The following is a 13,916-nucleotide window of genomic DNA, read 5'->3' as shown; positions in this document are numbered from 1 at the left end:
TATTTTACTCTGACTTTATCAGGAAGCTTATTTAAATTCACTGAGTGAATCTAGCACATTGTCTAAAAGGAGCAATGCTTTTTCGGAAATATTATACTTGGCACCGTACCTTTCAACTGCAGAACGAAAAAAATGTTTGCAAACAACTCTTTCAAAAGACTCTTAGTCACCCATGCCTTCTTATTTGAATGCAAAATCAAAGGTAGATGAATCTTTCGGATTAAACTTTGAGTAACCATTTCGGAGAGAAACATGAGTAGGAGATTTAATTTCATATCACTGGCGACATATCCTCCCAGAAGAGTCAGACGATTTTTGGTGTTGATTTTTCTTCTCGAGAAATAAAAGTTCTAACAGTCATGCTCTTCCTGAAAAGTGCAGTTTCATCAACATTGTACACTAGCTTTGGTGGACAATCCCCTTTCTACAACTGCTCAGGATAATTAGTAATTCTGTATCAGCACCGGAAGCTTCACCAAACATTTTCTTATAGTGCGGATTCAAGTGAAACCTTTCGAACCAGCCTTTATTAGCGAGAAAACGTTTTTCAAAAACCGACGGCATATTTAGAATCAGCGACCAAAATTTATCCCAAAACAGGACTAATCTGACATCAAAGTCTGTATTTCCTAGCGTAATCGACATGTTGTTGATCCATCATGTTTATTACTATAGTCTCACCAGTTATTTTACAATCATGTTAATGACATTATTGTCCTGAGTAAGACACGCGTTTTAACATCGGACCTTACACCCAGTCGGTAAAATAAAGGTTTCCGGTTTAAAACTGTCTTCGATAGAACCCTAATGTTTCGATAGAAACATTGTATCCTAAACAACAATAGCAGGTTTTTTTTGTTTTTTTTTTTTGGTTACTGTTTTTTATTTTTCGGTTCCATTAACATTTTGTCATTCCATCAGTTTCAATATGCTCATCTTTAATATCTCTGCAATTGAGTAGAGATAAATATTAGTGGAACATTCCCAAAAGTTCTATCACAGAGCAAATGCAACAGACTTGATATTTTTGTGAATGTAAATATTTCATTGAAAATTAGTGAGAGAGAGAAAATTTATTAGCTTTTTCTATTTGATAGACCTGGAAGAAGAGGTAGACCAGTAAGAATGATGACTTTAACGTTCTGTTTAAGCTGTTGCGAGTTGACGACTACTTGAAAGACATGTACAGGGTGGGAGTTACTGACGGTCGATGTTCAGGGCAAGAAGAACTGGTTGTAGTAGTTAGTGTTGAGCTCTGGAAGTGGACGAAACATGGATGAAAAGGAAATGAAGGACGACTAAATTGAAAGTATCTGACTGGAAGGGGAACGAGAACAACCAATTTCGAAAGCAGTGACTTATAGCATATGTTGAGAAGCTAGAAAGGAGAGACAGCAGTTTCGGATATCTGAGTGTGCAGCAATATCGTCAAAGATGTAAGAGACTATTCCATTGTGAATCTTATCTGAACTTTGTAGCTAAGTTATAAATAGATCTTCAAACTTATAACAGAATACTTTTCCAAAACATCTAGCCGCAAATCTTTATTTCGCGCTCATATATGAATTTTAATGGCTGAACTTTATTTCTAAGTATAAAATAAAAACATCATTCTTCTTTATATGAAGAATTTGTAGCGGAACTGTTTGTCATATATTACCTGTGTAGGCTTAAATAGCCAGAAAATAGCTCATACGCAAGTTTTCTACCACTGGTCACGTGACCCAGTCATGTGATCGTGTAACACATTGACCAACTCCGTTGTTATGATTGGATATGTTAGTTGTCCAATCGAATCACTTGACAAGCCAACGAAGCGTAGCAAAATAATGCTTACTCTCTGGAGCCTCTAATCGTCAATGAATAGAATGATTTTTCCTATTGTCACCAATGAGAAGGGAAGACATGAGGAGAGAGGAGTGTTATTTGCAGGTAGCTTTGGCACGCTATATGTGTTCCTGTTTACCATGCACATGTAAGCAGAGACAATATGAGAGGCTGCAAGAAGCGATATCATGTATTTTTGTCCCTGTCTGCCCAGTACACATCACCAAGTTCCGAATGATATGAGAAGCAAATATATATATTTCATTCTGACAGAATCATCATGATGTAACCAACAATTGCCATACAAATTCTTTTAGCGATTGAATTGCATCTCATTTTCTTGTATTTCTTTCCACTGTTTTATATACAACTCATTGGAGCCAAGAACTTGTAACTATACTAGGGCCAGAGACACGCTAAAAATTCAAAGAAAAGACTATTGACTCAAGCTTCAGGTTGAGTAAGGTTACTACAGGTTTCGCTACAGATTAGGTAAATCGACAAGTGAAGAGAACAGATTGTATCGTTGTAAGATTACATTTGACAATTTATATCAAAATTATCAAATATTTAATATTTAGAAACACTAAACATATCTTCCTTACAAATATATTATAAGCATGTGTATGTGCGCACACATGCGCTAATATATATATATATGCACACAGGTATATAAATATATATCGTACATATGTCCACAGATATTAACACATGCACACATGTACATACACAGCATATACATTATATATTATATACACACGCATACACTCATACATATACATAACCCAAGACGTCCCCACATTAAAACTATCGATATTTGTTAATAAATATATCAAAAATTATTATAAATAGGCAAGATGGGGACAGTTTCTCATTACCTCTTATATTGAATGAATGTTTATGCTGAGCATAACGCTATTAAACACACGCATCATGGGATCAACTCAATAATACATTAAATATTCAGAAAATAGAAAGATAATTCACTCTACTCTTCTCTGTTAAACGTTATTACAGCATGAGAAATGTGTGTGTGTGTGTGTGTGTGTGTGTGTGTGTGTGTGTGTGTGTATGTGTGTATGTGTGTGTGTATTGGCCTCCAATGACTCTAATTTTTATTGCATTTTATTACTCATACTAATATTGGATATATGAACGTGTATTTGTGTGAAAAGGTATATGAATATGAGTATGATTATGAGCTTATGTGTGAATGAACGTGTATGTGTGCATTTGTAAATACATATATATGTACGTACGTATCGTATAACGCTTCATATATTATCTACATTGGCTTATTTATAGATGTTAGTCGGTACAACATACTCTACTTACATTTGTTTCTATAAATTTATGAATGTATGCGCCCATATATATATATATATATATGTATATATATATATATATATATATATTATATATATATATATATATATATATATATATATATATACAACCGAAAGGCAATACATAGGCATACATATTCATATCCATATACATGTTTCTCTCTTATTTTTCATAATATAGCTACTTCACATGCGCACAAGTGCGTACGTACACATACATATGTATGTATGTATGTATGTATGTATGTACGCATGTTTGTATGTATGTACGTATGCATACATGCATATGCATATGTACTTACCTATATATGTAAACACACACATACACCCTCACTCAAACACACACAAACACACACACTCACACACTCACACATACGCACACACACAAACACATATATATCGCGTGCACTCGTGCGGGTTTTGATGTCTGATGTTACGATGGTATATGGCAAGGGTTTGTGTATGTAGATGCCTGTGTGAATGTGAGTGTGTGTATGTGAGTGTGTGTGTGTGTGTGTGCACTGCAACAAAGAACATTAACATAGAGAGAATGCTGGCAGATAAATATAAAATTAATATCTGAAGTCATATTTTACACATCGCAGCGTTTTATTCTGGTGACCTTTCAAATAGTTTTAGATATAAACTAAGTCTTTAAACTATATAAACAAAGATGGTTTTTAATAACCGAAACTCCGTTATTATTATGTCTTCTAGCTGATGATGTCAAGAACGTGTTTATCCTGTCGCCTGTATAATATTCAGTTTTACACCTTAACGCACACGACGAGTGGTTTCTTGTTAGGGAGTGAGTATGTGTATGTGTGTGTATGTATGTATGTATGTATGTATGTATGTATGTATGTATGTATGTATGTAATTCATGCATGTATGTACGTTTGCATGTATGTATTGTTTGTATACATACACAAACCCACTTCGCTACTTTATTATACATGTGTGTGTGTGTGTATTTACATACACACTCATACACATACACACATATACATATGTTTGTGTATATATGTATATTTATATATATATATAGAGAGAGAGATACATACGTACGTACATACATGCATATCCATGTCTACAAACATACATAGATGCATAAACATACACACACTCATACGCGCGCGCTGGTTCCCTATCTTGAAGTAACAATGACATTTCTCAAAGTATTTATTTGAAATTTTCCAGCATGATGTAAATGCAACCCAGAACATTGTGCATAAACAAACTAAATCTTTAGTCCGTGTTCGTCTTGGGAGTAAAGCAAAATAAATAAGGAAAGGAGATGCAGAGATATTGTAAGTTGTAATGTGGTGATAATTTTGTAGAAGTGTTAGTGTTAGGTACAGAAACATCGGTTTTCCCCATCAGCTCACCTTTCCATTCTCCTTCAATCTTTAAACTCTCACTTGCATTTCTCACTAATCTATCATTACATCGCCAACACGCACGCAAATGCACACACACACACACACACACACACACACACACACACACACACACACACACACACACACACACACACACACACACACACACACACACGCACACACACGCGCGCGCGCGCGCGCGCTCACAAATGCACATGATGGGAAAAGCAGAAAACATTTTTGATATTTTACCGTTATATATATAGAGAGACTCAGAACCACGCTAATAGCTTAGGAGTGAAATTTAGTATTTCTCGGTTTTCTGTGAATCGATTGTGATAAAGATTTTCCCAGCTGGTTTGCACACTATAGCAATACCATTGTTATGTTTTCATTACTCTGTGTAATGTCCTTTTTTTTCAGATTCTTCAGTTTTTGGGTGAACCACGCTAATAGCGTCTCTCCTCTCTTAGAAAAATGGGACGTAGAAAAGGCCTTAACGATGAAGAAGAGTCTGTCATCATCAAGGAAAGTGCTAAAAGCACCTCTTTTCATGTCATTGTGGAGACGTTAGGTCGTCATGTGGACACGGTAAGACGATTCCTGAAGGACCTTTCACCAAGGAAGAAACGATCCAATTGTGGGCCCGCCAAGATTGTGACAGCTAAGGATTTAAGGAATATTTGCAGGAAGTTACTTGGGAAACCAGGATAAACAAGCAAAGCCATTTTCACCGTCTCCGACTTCCTCGTGTACCGGAAACCACCAGAAATTTCATATTCTTGGGACCATGGCGTCCGTGCGAGAACCATTGAAACTGCCTCCTTTAATGCCCCGTCACAGGAGTTTGCGGCTTCAATGGCCCCAAAAGTGCATGACGTTAGACATGAGTTGTATTCTGTTCATTCACGAAACCAGGGCAACCCTTGACGAACTTGACGTTTGGGCAAATGGTTGGGTCTGTTTTGAGGATGAGCGTCACCAACGTTTACGACGTCAACAACAGAATGGCGGAGTCATCTTGTGGGCTGGTATCATTAGGAACAGACTTGTTGACCCAGTTAGGGTGCATGAAGGAGTTAAAGTGACCGCAGCCGCCAACTTCAATCTCCTGAAAGAGGTCTTGGATTTCTGACTAAATGACATACTGCTGTCACTTCTAAGGAATCCCGTATTCATGCATGACAACGCACCCTCCCACTCTTCTAGGACCACCCAAACATTACTAGGGTCTTACGGCATACAAGGTGAAAGTTTGATGGTATGGCCGCCGGCATCTCCGGATCTCAACCCCATCGAAAATCGTTGATCTATCATTAAACAAGATGTTTATGCCGATAGACGCCAATTTACGTCGAAAAATGTCTTATGGTCGACCATCAAAGCTGCAGCAGAGACAGTTCAATCTGCAATTAAGAAATTGACAGATTCCATGGCTAATAGGGTTTTTAAAGTTATCCGTCGAAATGGCGCTCATGTGGCTAAATAATTCATTATGTCAATAAATTTTATAATATTATGGCTTTCTGTTAAATATATATTCAATGTGTACTTAATATGCATCATTACTATTCATTTTCTGGGGGAAAAAATGACCAGATTGGGTATTTTCATTCAAAAGCTATTAGCGTGGTTCTGTCTGTATGTCTGTCATTCTATCTCTGTCTCTGTCTGTCTCTGTCTGTCTGTCTGTCTGTCTGTCTCTCTCTCTCTCTCTCTCTCTCTCGCTCTATATATATATATATATATATATATATATATATATATATATATATATTGTAGGCCAAGCAGAAAGTGTGCGATTAACGTACAATGTCTCACAAATTTACATTTGATTTATTCGCTCATACTTTACAGTGATTTTAGGTAAACTATACCAGTCATCTTTTAGTATGACTAACGTAACTATGTTAGGGCAGGGAGTAAGTGTGTGTGTGTGTGTGTGTGTGTGTGTGTGTGTGGTGTGTGTGTGTGTGTGTGTGTGCGTGCGGGCGTGCGCGCACACTCTGCAACAGAGAACATCAACATAGAGAGAATGCTGGCAGATATATATAAAATTAATATCTGAAGTCATATTTTACACATCGCAGTTTTATTCTGGTGAAAACTCTATTCTGCCTGAAAGCACCAGAGAAATCACACCTGATGATAAGATGAGCCACGCATCAAAGAAACCTATAACTGAGGAAAGACAGTAATCCTATTTCTACCAATATGAGGGTTGCGTATAACTGGAATGTGTCAGGGACCCAATTTGCAAAACTTTTACTTCGATTGGGAGCAATGATTCAAACCAATATTTTCATCTATTGGACAAAAAAGAAGTTTTCGTTCTACTCATTCACTTCAACCAATAACTTACACTCTTTTCGTTGAAGTTCCTTCTTTTCCCAATGACAGCCTTTATCTATGACCTTCAACAAGTTTCAGGTACAGTCCCTAAAGGTGACTCGAGTTTAATTGACAAGTTCATGTTTCCCTTTCATGTATACTCAAGCGTTGGGTGAAGTAGACAATGTTTTGTGAGAACCCTTGCTTAATGAACACTTTTCTGTAACAGATACATTGATACCCAAACATATCTGTATACCTTTTATCTTTTACTTGTTTCTGTCATTAAACTGCGGCCATGCTGGGGTACCACCTTGGAGAACTTTAGTCGAAGAAATCGATCCTAGTACTTATTTTTAAGCCCTGTACTTATTCTATCGGTTCTTTTGCCGAACCGCAAAGTTACGGGGACGTGAACACACAAACACCGGTTGTTAAGAATGGTGAAGGTCAAGCACAAACTAAATATAAGGACACGTAGTCAAACATACATATATTTACACGACATATATACATATATATATACACGACAGGCTTCTTTCAGTTTTCGTCTACCAAATCCACTTACAAGGCTTTGATTGGCCCGGGACTATAGTAGAATACACTTGCCCAAGTTGCCACGCAGTGAGACTGAACCCGGGATCATGTGGTTGGGAAGCAAGCTTCTTACTCGACACCTATGCCTGCATGCATGCATTTTAAAACTATATTTTTCGGTTAGAACGGAAGGCAGTGCCCATGACCTATTATGGAATCTTCCAAAACGGGTGAAACGAACAACAGTATTCTCAAGCAGTAAACCTAACCCGAATTCTTGTAACAACGTGGAGTTCGCTAAGGTACCCCGATGCAGATGGTGGTGTGAAATCTACCACTCAAATAAGCCATGGAGAGATTTGAACTCAGGATCGCAAAGAGCCAGAAAAATATCTGACTGTCCGACGCTCCCACAGTTCCGCCAATTTTTTTTTACCGATTCCAAAATGAAAGTCAAAGTCGATGCCGGTGGGATTTGAACTCCGAGCGAAGAGAAATGGAACAAATATCGCGCAGCGCGACATCTTAACGACTTTGTTAACTCGCTTGTCATCATGTTACTTGTACGAAGGGGAAAGAAAATACGGGAGGATCAGTTAATTATGATTTTATTCAACATATGCCCCTCTCACATTCACACATTTATGGCAGCAGTCCTTCAGTATTTCTAAACCCTGTAAATGAACTCTGAACTTCAACAAGGCCTTTGGCGAAACCCTTAAAACCAGGAACTTATCAGCACCCCTTGTATGCTTTTCGTTAATCCGTTTTTTAACAATTGATCCAATGTTTTGATGTGGGAGTGCAAAACAAACCAGACAAACATAAAAATACAGAAAAAATATTACAATAAAACAATGATAAAATACAAGAAAATATAGAAGATATAAAACAATAGAAAACGTGCTTGTATTCCTAAATAGATTTATGTACAAAATGACTGAGGGAAGTTTCTCTAGGACGCCACACTTACGAAATATAATCAAGCGTGTCACCTACCGCCAATACTTAATGTAATGAGGGTAAGATCTAATTACTTATATTAAAGCAATAAAGAGAAGAGAACATTATCCTTCACATTGATACTATTTTAATCTGATCTTTATAAACTATAGATACGTTTCCTTATTATTGTACCTCTTTAGCGAAGCATACTCTTCTGTTATTTGTCATATTTTGGATAAGAACATCACTATATTGATGTACAATAATCCACGCAAATAGGTACCAAAGTCCTCATAATGACTGATGAAAGTTACTAGAAGGATTATCTATATTAAAAAAATGATCATCAGGAACCTTATTATCTAATAACTAATTAATTGTTAATTATTAAGATATTATCTAATTAATTATTAATACTTATTCGGTGAAAAGAAAAATGTTTACTTCAATGACAATCTGATATTGGCAAATATGAAAAGATAATTCCAAGTATGTTTCTATCTTACTAGACCTCCTTGGTGAAGCATAGCGTTCCTTGTGCTTGCCTCATATCTGGTAAGCGAGTCACTGCGATTTATATGTCCGTAGATGTCGGGTGTACCCGCTAAGATCAGATAAAATTAATTTTAATCAGTGGTCTAATATATTTTTCTTTTCATTGCACAAATATTATTAATTATTTTTTCCTTACTACATAAGTAAGGACCGATTTGAGTTCCCTTGACCTAATCTCTTAAGTAGACATTAAGTCACTGAAACATTTGTGTACACGTGTATTTAAGTATACATTAATTATGACAAATTTATATTGTTGGCATTTATGTGCAGTTTAATAGCTGAACATTTAAAACATTATTTTAATGCATCTACAGTTCTATATCATCCAGTGTTCGTATCTACAGTTCTATATTCTTAGCTAATTTGCTCCCACAAAAGACATCTTTTGTTGTAAGTCTATATTCCTTTTTAGTTTCCGCATACTGAGGTTATCTTCCAGGGAATCTGGACGTGGCTTAACTGGTCTACTCAACTTTTTGTCGACATGCACTTGTAAGAAGGGATTCTTCTTGTTCTTGGGTGGAAGCTTTAAGCCACCTGTGTTCGTATTAAGGATTAAATCTTCAAATTCAATCGATTGTCTTCTGCGATAATGAGATGGTGTACCTGAAGAAGAAAAAAGAAAATACTTAATATCTCAACGCATCAATTTGAGATATTATTGGTCAAACATATGATCTTCTCTTGTGAGAGTAAACTGTTGATAGATGCTACTTGGAATATACAGATAGCGACTAAAGAACACCAAACCTCGCCCATAACTTATTTAATACAACCAGAATGCATCCCATATTTCTACGATGAAGAATTCTAACCGAGACGTCTGACTTTCTTTCATCTCCAAGGTAAACTGATTTATTGCGATTGTCAAACATTTTGTACGACCCGTTTTATCAGTTTGTGGTTTTAAGATCTGTTTCGAACAAATCCATATTTTTGTATGGAGTTAGTACCGTTTGCCGCGTTTATACGCATTTATGCCAAAGAGTCATCGATACAGTACTCCAACTGATCAAACACACTTAACGATTGTAGACCACCTCGGGTGTTAACATATATATCATAGTAGCAACAGCCCTTTAGGTCTCCATAAAAATAATATATATATATATATAGGTGCAGGCGTGGTTGTGTGGCAAGAAGCTTGCTTCCCAACCGCATGGTTCTGGGTTTAGTCGTCCCACTATGTGGGACCTTGGGCAAGTGCCTTCTGCGAAAGCCTCGGGCTGACCAAAGCCTTGTGAGTGGATTTGGTAGACGGAAACTGAAAGAATAGTGTTGTATGTGTGTGTATATATATATATATATATATATATATATATATATATATACATACATACAACATATATATATATGGGGCGGGGTTGTGTCTGTGTTTGTTTCCCCATTACCGCTTGACAACCAGTGTTGGTGTGTTTACGTCCCCGTAACTTAGTGGTTCGGCAAGAAAGACCGATAGAATAAATACTAGGCTTAAAAATTAAGTCCTGGGGCTGATTTGTTCGACTAAAACCCTTCAAGGCGGTACCCCAGCATGGCTGCAGTCAAATGACTGAAAAAAGTAAAAGAATATAATCACTATCATGCTAACATCCTGTTGATACTATTTGACGACGAAGTCTCATCGGCGGTATTCCAATGTCACTGTAGATTAAATATGGGTTGACGGTTACTGGTACTTTTGTAAAGAAATGGTTGTGCAAACTTAATCATATGCATACATCTTTATCATGTAGGTCACATTTCCATTTGGTATTTGTAAAGCAAATTTGAGAAATTGAAATGTGAAAAAACATTAAACTTCGACCCGCATTAGGTGTGGTACGTATGATGCTTCAACTTCTGCGTTTCCACTTGTCATTCATGAATTTTTTATTTATTCTCTGTTCATACCGTTCCCTTGTTTTAAATATTATTTTATTTTCCAAATTGAACAGACGATAAGTCTGGTAAATCCAATGGAACTCCAGACGAAATATACAACAGTATTTATTTTCCTGCATCTTGGCTTTGAGATCGCGTCTCCCATAGTTTTCTTTTTTTCTTTCTGTCTTTTTTGTTTTTTGCATTTCACATGGCAGAATCGTTAGGCAAGTGATTCACAATAAATTGTTAGAATCGTTAGTGCGTTGGAGAAATTGCTTGCAATAATTAGTTACGACTCTTTACATTTTGAATTTGCTCCCCCACCCCACTTAGTTGAACTTAACCTTCCAGGAGTCGATAAAATAAAGTACCAATGAAGTATTGAAGATCGATTTCCTACAAATATACAAGATACGAATGTATTTACAGTATAAGATTCAAAAGACTCTTCTTTGCCCTCGTTTCCATAACAAACAAAATCAGCTTCTAAATAAGAAAACAATCCTTTTAATATTAAGATTGAATTTAAATCTCCAAGGATAGTTATATTTAATCTTCCTAGATTCAAATCTTCACAGAGCCCCAATAAGATTTCGATGGGATACTCTTCTTTATGTAGTATTTTGCTATGGCTTACTCGGGAGAGAAAAGGCGGTGTCCATGACTCTTTTAAGAGCTCCTGTCACTAGTAGAAAGCAAGAATGAAGTTATACTTAGACAGGGAATCTAGACCAAAATGTCTGAAACAGAGTGGGCTTTACTTATGAACCAAGTGATGTTAAACCGGGTGACGAATTAAGTCCACTACACACAAACAACCCCTATGATAGGCTTCCATACAGTTTCTGTCGTTCAAACTTTATTCCCACAGCTCTGGTTGACTCTAGTCTACGGTAGAAGACACCCAATATTCTGTGCAATGAACTGGAGCCTAAAGCTACATAGTTGCGAAACGAACTTCTTAACCACACGTCCATATTAAGTTTTGTAACTGAACTAGTTCATAAAAAGACTTACATAGTCGGAATCAATTTTGCTCCATAATAAACATGCTATTTATACAGGGAGCGATGTTGAGTAAACAGTAATTTAGTTTAATTGCTGATTTCAAACACGGACACATTCGGAGAGTTTGGGAGGTGATGTTTAGACGATGTAACCAACCCTCGTACTTGAGTGCTACTTGCTTTATTGACTTCGGAAAGTTGAAAAGAATGTCGACCTGGGTAGAGTTTACACTTAGAACGTAAAAACCTGCTTGAGTATTACAAGCATTTTGTCCGGTGTTCCACTTGTTTGCTATTGATTGCTTTCGGCATAGAACAGGAGTGTTCGTGTATGTTTATGCGTGTGTTTGAATGTGTGTGTGTGTGTGTGTGTGTGTGTGTGTGTGTGTGTGTGTGTGTGTGTGTGTGGTGAAAGGTGTGTGTGTGGTGAAAGGTGTGCATGCTGTATGCATGTGTATAAGTGTGTGTGTATTATACATTAATTGTATAAATGAACTGTAAAGAACCACTACTATATTGTCATCTGCGAATTACTAGTTTTTTTTTTCTGTTCGTTAATTCACAGTGTATTCTTTCCTTACCGTCTGTTTCAGTATGTGGACCACGCGCTTTTTTCTCAGTCGATGTCGATGGTCTGAATGTGATAGGATATGGGTTGAGAACAACAGAGTCCCAATACTGATCTCCTTTCAACCCCGCTTTACTCATTAATCCTTCACTTTCTTCCCCGCCTTCTTTATCGTCGGTTTCTGCTGCAATGAAATCAAAGAAAACAGCGAGGAGATTATGTCAAAGAAAAATAAACAATTTAAGCGAAATAGAATACACATGTTTCCTGGGAAATGTTACTGATTTTCAAGAAACTGCCCTGTCAGCAGACTCTGTGGTTTTTGTGAGGTATCTTACTGCTCAAAGTTAGATCCTATCACAATTGCCATATTTCTTTTATCAATTTTAGTCTAGTGGCGATTGTTGAAGGACAAGAAGAAAACTCTTGATAAACCGAGTCTTGGATCTGGTTTTAATCCTTCGTTCAAGTGTTTTCTATTTCATTCAGGAAGCCACTAATAATATTAAGAAAAGTATGATGAAACCCATATTACTACGTGAAGAGTACTTTTGATTTCTTGCGTTGGTTTTTGTAAGGAAGGGATTTGACAATGGAATCTAATCCAATTTGTTACTGGTATTTAGGAGGAGTCATAATATAACTGCAACAAAGCGGGATTTGAATTTGGACTTGAGAGGAAGAAACTAAATATTAGAAAGCGCTCTCTATAGTCAGCCATTGATCACCGCAATCTTATTTCAGGTAATATTCAAACAATCACTTCGAAGATTGAACACAATCTAAGATTCGAATATTATTGTTAAACTTTGAAATGCATGTTTTGCACTAAATTTAACTCCAAATCTGTACAAGTTCTCCCCTTCTCTCGTTGTCAAATTATTTATATGTATCGATAATCCTTTTATGTCCTCTTGAACTGTTACGATACAATGTCTTCGTTTATTCCTTTTACTCTGATTCTTGTAATTTGTTACAACATTAAATTTTAGTAAGCTGAATCTATCCCAGTGTTCACTGTTATTTATTTTTATTGACAACAAAAGAATGAAAATCAGTGTGAAAACCTGGTGAGATTTTGAATCATAAAGTCAAGATTAAAGTTTATACAGCATTTAATCTCCCGCTCTACGGGATGTTATCAATTCATTCCAATCGTAATAACACTTCTTTTCCTAACAAACTACGTTAAAGGTATTTCTATTACCAAGAAACTGGAAGGTTGTATTTCTCTTAAACTACAATGTCATTCTAACATCTGTTCTTAGCATCCTCATTCTGGTTACTTTCTGAAAATATCATAAAAGTTTATTGTGTAATTATGTAGATTGGCTGAAACGAAGTAATTAAATATTTTTCTCAAAATTCCCATTAATCAAAACAGAATGACTAGAGTCTATATTGTTACGAACAAATTCTGTTAACTATTCAACAATTACTTGATACATCTTTGAATATTTGGAACGCTTTACGTATTTGAAAAGCGTTCAATATTTTAAACATTAGCATTAACAGATCTTAATCTCTCGATTATGATTTTCATTTGCAC

The 13,916-nt window shown here is 36.2% G+C and overlaps 1 protein-coding gene across 1 annotated transcript; it reads right to left on the bottom strand.

The window, feature by feature from the left end:
* Positions 1-9,241: 9,241 nt before the first annotated feature.
* Positions 9,242-13,669, bottom strand: LOC118763180. Its single transcript, XM_036502629.1, has 3 exons — positions 13,624-13,669; positions 12,381-12,551; positions 9,242-9,532 (listed from the first exon to the last, which is right to left on the bottom strand). Exons 1-3 carry the CDS (start codon positions 13,667-13,669, stop codon positions 9,285-9,287), a joined length of 465 nt encoding a protein of 154 aa, XP_036358522.1. The 3' UTR covers positions 9,242-9,284.
* Positions 13,670-13,916: the final 247 nt, after the last annotated feature.

This window comes from Octopus sinensis, linkage group LG4 (genome assembly GCF_006345805.1).
Source record: "Octopus sinensis linkage group LG4, ASM634580v1, whole genome shotgun sequence".
Taxonomy (NCBI): domain Eukaryota; kingdom Metazoa; phylum Mollusca; class Cephalopoda; order Octopoda; family Octopodidae; genus Octopus; species Octopus sinensis.
This window is presented reverse-complemented; position numbering and strand designations above follow the sequence as displayed.

Bases quoted from the DNA above. Each gene is read 5' to 3' on its own strand.
- LOC118763180 (XM_036502629.1), bottom strand. From the start codon at position 13,669: ATGATATTTTCAGAAAGTAACCAGAATGAGGATGCTAAGAACAGAT. The intron at 12,552-13,623 runs GTTAGAATGACA...ATTTCATTGCAG, and splicing joins TGAGGATGCTAAGAACAGAT to CAGAAACCGACGATAAAGAA. The intron at 9,533-12,380 runs GTAAGGAAAGAA...TTTCTTCTTCAG, and splicing joins TCCACATACTGAAACAGACG to GTACACCATCTCATTATCGC.